This window comes from Phalacrocorax aristotelis, chromosome 5 (assembly GCF_949628215.1).
Source record: "Phalacrocorax aristotelis chromosome 5, bGulAri2.1, whole genome shotgun sequence".
Lineage (NCBI taxonomy): Eukaryota > Metazoa > Chordata > Aves > Suliformes > Phalacrocoracidae > Phalacrocorax > Phalacrocorax aristotelis.
The window spans coordinates 68,539,300-68,550,930 of NC_134280.1; the positions used below are offsets into that span (position 1 = coordinate 68,539,300).

Sequence of the window (11,631 nt, forward strand, 5' to 3'; positions counted from 1 at the left end):
CCCCCCAAGATTTTAGGATTTTAGTCTAGCAGAGAGGAAATCAAATGGCTACTCCTTTTTTGTGACTTTATGTCTACTCCTTTAGACTCGGCTTGTTCTGACTGTATCTCATTTTATACAGACGTGAGTGGAAACGCAGACAGAACAGCAACAACCAACAATACAGAGCGTACAAACAACCTTCCAGCGGCCACAGCTTTCGCAAACAAGCTATTTTTTCAATCAGAGAAATAGTTGTGCAGCTTCAGAGAACATGGATGTATTAATACACAGTGCGTAACACTCTTTACCACGTCTACAGGGACTGAATACAAATCTTCTGCTTCTTACAGCCTCTTAGCTGATAACGCACCCTTTGTTCGTTTGTATCTTGAAGCTCAAACACGTAAAATACATAAGGCTGTGTCTTTCTAAGCTTGAATTTCACGTGTTAAACAGCTGAGTAACATTTTGTCCCAAAGATACGCAGAACTAAACCAAGACAAGAAGTGCAAGTGAATTAAAACAAAACAAAACAAAACCACCAAACAAACAAAAAACCCCACGAGAAAAGCTACAGAAATTGCACCTTTAAACAACAGTAAAGGAATATAAGAAGCTGGAGGCATTTCTTCATGTCATCTCAGTTGTGAGTCTTTAGTGACTCTTTAATCACCCGCTTACCTCATTACCACAGACACATCTGTGCGCCTTGTCAGAGCTATTACAAACTGTATGGCCAAAGAACCTTCTTGAATCTTTTATTTTCAGCCAAAAAAAAAAAAAAAATCCAGTAGTTCTTCCTTTATTGCACTCTATAAAACTTCTTGTTATAATCAAGAAGCCAATAAACAGTAATAGCTGAATATTCCTTTAAAATTTATAGTTTAACTTTTAAAATAAAATTTATATAGAAAAGATATCATGTACAATCCATTCAGTAGTAATCAATCATTATGTACTCACAAACAATATTAAATAACTTGTATGCAGCAGTTTCTTTATAGGGCAGAGGGGAATATTTTCTCCTTAGCAAATATAATATTCCACTGTTAAAGAGCAATTCAAGTCAACTTTGGAGCAACTGTGATATACACAAATTTCTTTTAAGAAGCTCAAGATTCATGTCGTGTAACAAGAATATATACAACCGTGTCCAGTGCATAGCGTAACAGCAGCATGTGAAAAGTCTATTATCTTGAATTGGCACACCATCACCTACGAGGAAATCATTTACCCAGAAAATGCAGTGTATTCAGAGAACACCAGTGAGGCACAGTAAAACAACGAGATGTAGTGTAACTAGGTACGTGAGGAATAAATAGCGGGATTTTGCTCTGGAGGTCAGCAGCTTAGAACAGTAAAGACTTCGCCCTCGAAGCCATCTTCGGAAGGAAAGGGCCCCTCCTTTCATCTGGTTAGGAAACAAAGAACATTGAAACAGTGACCATGAATGCAAATGAGAAGAAGCTCCACTGCATCTTAGATTTCTGAGGCACTATGAACCCGTTGCCTCTGATGCAGCAACGGATGCCACAGCGCGCAGCCTCTAAGTGTAAATGGCTTAAAGGCCAAAGAAAACAGCGCTAATAAAAGGGGAGAGGAATGGATACAAGGTGTTTGTGTATTAGGTAATTACATATACATACTAGACATTAAAATGCATAACTATATGCATACGCATTTTATTTAATGGCTACATGCGTAATATAAATATGATTACTCGCATTTCAGTTTGGACACATGAAATGTGTTCTATGGCATGGTTTACACAGCTGCCTGCATTTGACTCACCACTCACAACCCAAACAGAAAGAAATTAAGGACTTCTGTTTTTAGTAAAATGTAGTTTCAGTAGCAGTTTGCTACTTTGAATGGATGTCTCTAGAGCCCGCTCATCCCCATGATAACTAGCACAAAAAGAGACTACTCCACCATCAGTTTTTCAGAGACAAGGCGGAACAGACAAGTAGCTGCTTCATGCCAGCGTTTACAGATAAAGAGGACAACCCGAAATCAGTGACTTGCAGTCACTCAAAAGGGAAATCTGTGCTCCAAGAATGAATGACAGTTGAAAGAGAGGCATAGCAGAGGGAAGGCACAAAAAAGAAAGGGGCAGCATGAGGGAGATAATGAGCTGCGCCGCCTTCAATCTAGGCTGCAACTAGCAGTATACAATAAGCACACCGCTTTTAAGCGGCTTATAATTCAGGGCTTTAAAAGCTTTTTTACTTACCTTTCGCACGATAACATGTTCACTAGGATTGATGATTAAAGCTTCCCTTTCCTCCTCAGCTTCCATCTGAACTGTGTATTCGCTAGGTACAGACCTGTAACCGCTTACTTCAAATCTAGAGAAAAATTCAAGGGAAACAACAGAGTACTGAATTATCTGCTCTTTTAAAGTATCAAATTCACATAAGAAACATTATTTTGTATGCTTACATTATTGGGGGAAGGTCCCCACAAAAAGCAGTAAGACTTAGACCTGGCAGCATAAACTTTTTCAGTCTCTGTTTGCAATCTACTCTCAAGGCGTTTTATTTATTCAGAACAACCCCCACCATCACTAAGCTGACTGGAGAGTGATTTTCAGCTGATGGCAGTGATGGACGCTTTATGTGGCCAGATGGATAATGACATTTTAAATCTAACCAGTGGCTGTACTAAAGCTGTTCTATGTGAGGTTTTTTTCTAGCTCAGAAAAAACAGAAACAGGACTCACTACTGAGTCCAACATCTGAAGCAAGAAATTAAATTAAGGAAAAAATCCCAAAGCCCATAGTATTTCTTAATCCACAGAGTTAGACCTAGGTTCTTAACACAGTCACACATGCCTTTCCATTGCTTCAGGTATCGTGGACTCACAAATGAGTTCTAGTATTTGTCTGTTCTATTATTTGCTCAGAAATCTAACACCCATAGGAAAACCTATCACTAATCTCACTAAAAGTACAAGGCAAACAAAAAACCCGACACTCCGTTTTCCAGCTCTGTGGGACGCTTTGCATTTACTCCAGGCACGGCGTAAGTGAAAGCCTTACTGTGCATTTGCTCAGGGGGAAGCAGAAGTGAAAGGTGGATTTGGCTCTCTGAACGTGCAAGTTACTTCATACCCACAGAAGGGTTTGATGCAGCAATCTAATGGTCACACACTTCAAAAGTGTAAGTAAAAAAAAGAAATATGTTTTACAGATGCTTTTATTTCAAAATAACAAACCCCCATGTTTTAGACAGGAGTATTTTACCTGTTACTTCGCTCCTCAGAGAGTCCAAGAGCCTCTTCTGCAGCTTCTCTCCTCCTCTTCTCTTCTGACAGTGTTTCTGTCAGCTGTGAGAGCGCCTGCTGCACTGAATCGTATTGTTGCTCAGTCTCTGCAAGCCTATGACAAAATGAAATCTGAATCAGTATTTTATGTACTTGAAGAGTTAATTTCTTCTTTATTTATTAAGGAATGTTCTTTTTTTTTGTGATAAGACTTAATTATAATGAGATGCTTTAGATTAGATATCGAAATAAAGTCACTAATATATATATATCTTTACAAAAACAAACCACAAATACCACCAGATAATAATTCAAGAATATGATCCATTTAATCCGCTGTAAATCCACTTCTTTCTCCTTTCCCCCAAAATGCCTGAGAGGGATAGAAAAGCATTACTTTTGCACTTAAAGCACAGCTGTCAGGGAAACAATATTGCTAATACACGCTCTCAGTCCTGACCTTTTCTTGAGTTCATTTAGCTCCATATTGTCTATTTCAACAATAATGGCAGATCTTTCTTGTGGCGCTCCAGGGGGAACTTCTGCTCTAGTTTCATCCTAGAAAATATTAAAGGGGGGGAAAAAAAACAGCCAGTCACCATTTTTCTAGTTACTAAAAATCTTTACTTCAATTAAAGAAGCCATAAGCACCACAAAGCAGAGGACCAAACCACACTTCGTGCCATTTAATCTTTTAATTTCCGGAGCTGCAATTTATCTGAACTTTTTTTAACAGAAAGTTGCTGAAGAATACTGCCTCTGAGTGTTGCAGGACTTGAAGGATACAGGTACACTGCATAACACAGCGATCTCTGAACAAGAAACAGAAGAATTGCATCTACAGATAACAACCTAGCACTGACCACGGTTCCGTATGCAACGCAGCTATTGCACTAACAGAACCTGTGACAAAACACCTGTGTGGTGTCATACCATGCCGTACAGATACACCAGTTCACACAGAGGTAGCAAAAATATTTTGTACAGGATTGCATTCTTTTTCTCACGTTTGTGGACTCCGTTCCAGGCACATAACGTTATATTTCCAGTCCTCTCAACACCCTCTGACTATCTGGCCTAGCTAGCGCAGCTCTAGCTGCCTAGGTCACTGCTACGGCATAGCACGCTGGAGCAGAAATTCCTGGACACGGAGTAGGACCAGGACAAGTCACAAGCAAGGTGGGACCACCAGTCAGGGTGGCACTGATTAACTGTTTGGGTGTAATGGATGTATGTAAGTGAAAAAGAGGTGATGCTAGGAGTCTGAGGTTTCCCTTTTACCCCCACTCAGATAATTTATGCGTAACAAAGCTTACAGCATCCCCATTAGCGACATTTAAATTCAGAGCTCGTGAGCTCTAGGCAGCGCGGAAGCACTGGGAGCTGTGGTTAAGCAGCCTCACGCTTTGCTATCAATATGTGAAAGGTAAAATCCAAATGGTCTGTGAGATAAGAAGCAGGGCATTAATTTATTTTGTAGTTTACAGTTCTCCTTGTTTGCCTTTATTTCCATTTATGGAAACGTAAGGGTGTTTTTATGTGTATCCATATGATATTTTAGGGTCCTATATTAATTGGTCACTACTGAATAACCAAGGCAGTACAGGAAAACTTTTGATAAGTGAAGAGATCACAAAGGAATAAGCTTACAGATGTATGTGAGGGCTTGGCAAAGGGTACTGAAACGCTGGACTGGCAATATAGATCTCACTTCTGAAAACATCACTCAAACACATTGCAAAATGATTCATGACTGCTGTGAAATTATCACTAAACTTTGCTGATCCAACGATTAGTGATCATCCGATTATCTCTGCCAGCTGTAGACCAACTGAAGATGATAGTTCAAAACAAAAAAAAGCATACATAAACAGCTTCCTTAAATGAAAAGTCAAATGAAAACAGCTTTACGACAATAAAGACAGTTACCTTCAGCACATCATGGGCTAGCACAAATACTGAGTCAGTGCAACAAGCGGTATTTACTTCATTTTTAGCACGCAAACCAGAAAAGTGTAAGCACAGAAGGAAAAAAACTAAAAACATTTCCTTATAGTTGTTTACCTGAACAGTGCCTTGGAAAGACGTCACTTGCATGGTCTGATATTCCCTCTCCAGTCTTAAATAACGGTTTTGCAAGTCAGTGTAACGAAGCTGGTTATCCCTTAGAGTCTGCGAAAGGGTCTTCAACTGGGCAGACAAGACGGCATTCTCTTCCGCTGACTGCACAACCTGAAAGAAAATAACATTTAAATTAAATAAAAATTAGGAATTATTGCATCCAGGAAATTACCAGAGGTTTGAGACGTGCTGTTGAGAACAACTGAGTACTAGTTTCAAAATTGCATCAACTTTTTGGCAAGCTCACAGTTTGGTAAGATTTAACTAGTTGTTGTATGTGCAGTGGAAATAATGAAACCTGAGGATTGATCTCCCTTGTCATCAATATGCCCAAACCAGAACCTCAGGGTTTTAAACCCCAATGCTTTCCCCCCTGTGTTTGCTATGGTATCACCACCTGGCAAAAGACAGCATACATAGTTGCAACTTCAGGACAAGGCACACAGCCGAATAAGCCTGATAATACAAACATGTTCACCAGGGGGTCCAGGCATGCAGTTGAGTTCTCATCTTCTCTAAAAACAGACCTTAATTGGCGCCTCCACCCATTACCCAAACACTCATCTTCACTTGTAGGAGCTTGAGATTTCTACACCTGTTTCAATATTTGGTGAAAACTGTTGTTAGGTTTATAAAATGTTTGGGTGAAGGAGTAAAAACAGAGGCTGTGACAGGTGAAAAGTAACATAAACGTAATTTGCTTCAAACACCACACCACAGAGAGGTAAGTGCTATGGGAATTTCCAGGACCATTTACAAACCTTTGTGAACAAAACTGAACAGACACACCCCCGCACGCAGACACACTCACACTCTTATGGTCTTAACAGCCACAAAAGGGTTCATCAAGAAATTGTAAGGAAACATTTTTGAGGCATTGAAATTTAGTATGAGATAGCTAAAATCTTGTTCCAGCTCAGACATACATCTGTTTCTGTCTGTAATGAAAAACATGTTACTCTGAGCAGAAGTTCAGCAGTGCCCCATCAATCTCTTCACAATGCAGATTCAAACCTCTCTCAGTCAAGTAACACGTCAGGAAAGCCTGACAGAAAGATAATAGTGACATTTAGTTTGCAATTTCTAGTCTGAGCCAACACGGTTGTTTTCAAGAATCTATGTTTTAAAGCACTCCAGCTTTCAGTTACCCAAGACGCTGCCAATTTAGCGGTACTTCTATGTTGATACCAGCTCCGATTCCCACGAGCTAGTTGGTATCACAGCTGTTGTTCTAAGTTACCTTTGAATTAACCTGCTGAAAATGCAGATCCTTCTGGTGCATCTCCTGAAGACAGCGCTGCAGTTCATTCTGAAGCTGATTCTTCTCAGCTAGGACATGTTTGATTTCCTCCTGCCCGTCTACACTTCCAGCAAGGGAAGCAGTTTCTAAAACCTTAAAAAGTATTAGCATATTCAGGGTAAATGGTATCGAAATTCTCTGAATAATATACAACTCCAACACTAAACATATATACGGACTACGTAATAATTTCCTTTCCACAAGATCACTTCCTTCTCACAAGTTCATAACACATTTGCAACAGACCTTACATAAAAAAACTTTTACTTTGTGTTTTCAACCTAAACACATCAATTTAAAATAAATAAAATAAAAAATTACCATGAAAAGGCAACCCAGCTTAATTTTTAATTTGCAAATAGTGAGAAGCACACACACACACAAAAAAAAAAATATTAAAAGCCAGATGAGTTAAAAACACCTTTCAAAAATTATTTGTAAAGTCATAAGGTATGGTATTTATGACTTATAAAAGAACAGCTATCTTGTAAATATGAATTTAAAGCTGAAAGTCCATTTTGAAAATAAAAACTCAGCCCAACTTTATTACTAATTCACAGCTTTGACCTTCTTTATCTCTGGCAGGTCATTTTGATGTTAAACTCCAATAAGGGAGTGAAGTGTGCCATCTCTAATGCTTTATGGGATCTATTTTCCTATTATGTCATGAAATAAAGACTTCTACCATATAAAATATTCCATAATCCAACAGAAACTACTGCTCAATAGCTTTTATTCGTTATTTTAATCACAGAAAATGAACAGCATATGAGAGACAAACTGACCCAACTAAAATGTCGTTTTTAGCAAAATTAAAAGGAATATGGTTTATTTCCTTTGACATAGAGAAGGCAAATAAGAATATTTTCCTAAAATAACACTTTTGTCTAACCTTCAATGATACTCTACAAAAGTAGACAGCAATTGCCAGACTGGGCCTCAGCTGCTGCCTTTCTAAATCTAGTATTTTGTTCCTGACAGAAGCCAACTCCAACCGCTTCAGGGGAAGGGTAAGAACACTTCCACTAGGCGCATCTCTCCCTTCTCCCCTCAGTTAGGTCCTATTCTAATCTGCAGTAATTACAGATTGATTTAGGCTCTTCTGAATGAACTTTATTAGATCTTTAAAATGTCTTAACATCAAGTATACAAATTCTGAAAACTGTTGTCAATCTAAACTACCAAGTTCTTCTTTGATCCTCTTAAAATCTGTGTCTCTGAAAACAGGTTTCAGCTAAAATATATCTGAAAAAACATTCACATTGCCCGAAAGAGCACATCCTTTTACTAGTTCTGTATTTATGACCAAATAGCCCCTCTTCTGGGTTTACAAGAAGTGAGAATGCAGATTCTCACTTCACTTACACCCCACAGTACTGTTAGGTTGGGGTTTTTCCCTCTCATTTATTTCTTTCTTAATGTAAACAATCCCAACCTCTTCTGAATCACTTCAGAAGTTTTTCTGTATCACACTTTCCATCTCCCTCCTTTGAAACTTCTTTTTGTATTGCAGTGTAATACTTCGTGAAGCTGAGGCAAAGTGTACTACAGATTATTTACACTCAGGAATTACATTTTCTGTGCCACTTCTCCTACCATTTTCTTCAACATTCAAAGAACTTATTTGATTTAGACTGGTTTTCTAAAAATAAGATATATGGAAGTCATCTTGTTTGTCTATCTGTTCCACCAGTGATATTTCATCAGCTAGCCAATTCTAAAACTGGATTTTAAAAGAGGGTTCATGTCTTAAAAATTTATGGTGCTTCTAGACTTAGTGTAATAAGCACGGAACTCGGAGAGACAGATCCAACCTACTGAGAGAGAAAGAAATAGGTAGAACACAGCTGTAGTACAGGCTGTCTGGCGGGTGACTGTCAATCAGCGTGCAAGGACTCGGTGACAATAAATACATTGTTGGCATCCTATGAGTAACAGTGCAGCCCCCTATTCTCTTCTGAACAAGGCTGCTATAGGAACAAGTAACAAGACTGGTCTTACAATAGTGTGAACAGTAAGACTCACAATAGATGTAGAATTGGCACAAGACGTTAGCACTGTATTCCTTATGGATTCCTTATGTATGCTCTTATGGGCATAACATGTTTCATCTCAGCTACTACTAAGAAGAATTCCTCCTGGAGTTGCCCGAAAGTTCCCCATCCTCCTCCTGATTTGAAAGAATTAACTGAGAAACCTGTAAATTGCACTGGTTCTTTTTTCCCCTGTCCAGTACACGTCTCTGTTTATCAGCACCAGGTCTGCTGCTGAACTATGTTTGAATTTTTTTTTAATTTTTTTTTTAACTTCTTCATATTCTATTCTGGATTTAACTAACCCTAGCTAGCAACTTACAAGAATACTTAAGCAATCTACTAACATCAGCAACTCGGCAACAAGCAAATACCATTCCCTTACAGTGTAACCACAGCAAATGGTTACTCCTTTTTGACTAAGAATCAGTAACCATTATCAGGTCACAACCTTCACCTTCTGCTTCACAACTACTTCATTTGTTTATGAAGGTGCTTTCCACCTTTTTAACCATTAACATACACCACACCAGCGAGTTTTCTCTATTTTATCAACATATGAGAAACTCCTATTTTTCTTTGTTTAAAAGAAGTTGACCAATATATCAGACTCCATTAAAAAGTGGTTTTAACAATTGCAACTAATTTGCTTGGAATCATTGTAACTTGCTGGTTTGACCCTGGCAACACTGACACACAGTGACACACACTTATCAGCCTTCCATACCTCACTGTCGCAGGCTGTATACCTCTCATTTGGGAAGCAGGCTGCAAATTTAATACAATAAACTGATGGAAGTAGATTCGTGCCTCCTGCTACATTTCATTTGTTTACCTTGACTGGGTAATTGCTGCCAGCGGAGACTGGTTTCTTAACAATCACGTCTTGTTGCAGCTTCTGTAGTTCTGCAATCTGCCGGTCTTTCTCAGCAACTGTGATTTGACATTGATTTCGCAGTGCCTGGGACTCTGTGAGGAGGAGGTTGTTTTCCATTCTGAACACAAAATATTAGGCTAGATGTTAAATGATAATATACTACATACTAGTACATGAAAAGGATAAAGGGGTACTCACTGTTATTTCTGAAATAAATAATGTTATTTTTGTACAGTTATATGCATATATGGAGTACTATATGAACATTCTCAATACATACTTCAGTGTAAAGACGTCTGCTAAAAGAAAAAAATATATCAGAAAATAAAGCCTGGAAAGTGATAACATCATGTTTCTCCTTTGGCTTGGAGAGAAGTTCATTGGCTGTAAAGATACTAACATCTGTTAACGCAGTACGTACTTCAGCTACCTGAAAAATAAGGTTGCGCAGCAAAGCAACTCCAGGTCGCAGTTGTGCAGAGTGCTGCTCGAGAACCCAGTCCACCCTACTGCAAGCACAGAGTTTGAAAAGGAATACCCTAGACCCAGAAGACTCAAATAAACCAACAAGTCTCATCTCCAGAAATCACTGCCATACACAGGCAACATCACAAAGGGCGTAGAAGTAATTTAAATCCTTCTGAATTCCGTTCAATATATGTTTTTAAAGTTTGGGGGAAGAAAAATGGGAAAAGACTATTCATGCTGTTCACTGGTTAAGTCTACAATGAGGTTTGAATATTTCATGGTAACTTGTTCACATTTGCAAAGATAAATGTGGGGCTGGCCTTTTGATCTACACCCCCTCCCTCAAAAAGCTTCTGGTTTAGATCTAGAAATTGCACTATGGACAATAAAATGCAGTAAGGCACTAGGATACTGCCTACTGGCCTCAAATTAAAACAAAATTATCTTCACTGAACTGACCATAACATGCTTCTGCACTTCAGTCACCTGCACAAGTTTAAACGCTTGCAGGAGAAGAGCAGTCTAAGATGACCAGCAGCCTAAGACGACTTGATCTGCCCCCACTGAGTGCCACTTAAAAATGCTTACTGCCTTCTTTGGAGCAGACCTCGTGAGGCGTTCACTGAATTAGGCCCAAGACGTCACGTTATTCATTTGTCACAGATTATGCAAGATGTGAATGGTGGTAAAGCAGACTCTTGAATCTACAAAAATACTACTCAAACGTCAAATGAGGTTAATTTCCAATATGTAGTTGGGCCAAATACGAAACACTCAGCCATCTTAAAAAAAAAAAAAGATATTTGGGGGGAAATGTTCAACCATATCAATCATTACTTTAAAGAAGAGAATATGAAACCAAGCATTGAAATAAGATTCTTAAACTGTAGTTCCGTATATCCAAGTCACCAACAGAAAACATTCAATTAAGACTGTCTGAAATTTTACATGAACAGAGAGACTATTGCATAAAGATAAAAGGATAACTGTGAACAAACACAACCCTGTGGAAGTTGATTTCACATGGTACAGAAATTTTCTTACCCTTCTTCCTTCTAAACAGTACATAATTGTGGTTTGGTGTCAGTTTCATGTCAGGCTGTGAAGTCACTGAAGAATTCTAAACAAGAGCCACGTGTACTGTTTGTTAATTTTAACATTTATACCTTAATCCAGCAAGCTCATTCTGGTATGAGGCAATCTCTCTCTCGGTTTCTGCTTGGAAGGCTTTTGTCTGATGCAATGCCTTCTCCAAATCATCAACCTTAGTCTTCAGTTTTGATATTTCAGCTGCTGCAAGGCTGGCTCCTTCTTTAACCTATGTTTAATAAACATGATTAGTGAACTGGAATGAAAACCCCATGGTTGAGGTTTTGTTCGAGCTAGGATTCTAACTACAGAATAATGTTTTTCCTCATTTGCTCCTGTTTAACAGGAGGACTACCTAAACTCCCAAAACTGTAAGCACGCCTTCTCTAGTCACACAATGTTTTCTTAGCACTCACGTAATTTAGACAGTTAAACTTCAGAATCCATAATTTCTCTAAGCAATCTCTGCATAAAGAAAAAAATTACAAAGTGATGT

The 11,631-nt window shown here is 38.6% G+C and overlaps 1 protein-coding gene across 7 annotated transcripts in view; it reads right to left on the reverse strand.

The window, feature by feature from the left end:
* Window positions 1–724: 724 nt before the first annotated feature.
* Window positions 725–11,631, reverse strand: part of LOC142057995 (uncharacterized) — a 45,945-nt gene continuing 35,038 nt past the window's right edge. For all 7 annotated transcript variants that reach the window (XM_075095012.1, XM_075095017.1, XM_075095015.1 and 4 more), the window contains 8 exons: window positions 11,213–11,364; window positions 9,537–9,696; window positions 6,609–6,761; window positions 5,312–5,479; window positions 3,708–3,805; window positions 3,228–3,362; window positions 2,216–2,330; window positions 725–1,393 (listed from right to left, as the gene is read on the reverse strand). In XM_075095012.1, the coding sequence (XP_074951113.1) occupies window positions 1,235–1,393; window positions 2,216–2,330; window positions 3,228–3,362; window positions 3,708–3,805; window positions 5,312–5,479; window positions 6,609–6,761; window positions 9,537–9,696; window positions 11,213–11,364 (1,140 nt within the window). In that variant the 3' untranslated portion in view covers window positions 725–1,234. The remainder of the gene's footprint in view (window positions 1,394–2,215; window positions 2,331–3,227; window positions 3,363–3,707; window positions 3,806–5,311; window positions 5,480–6,608; window positions 6,762–9,536; window positions 9,697–11,212; window positions 11,365–11,631) is intronic.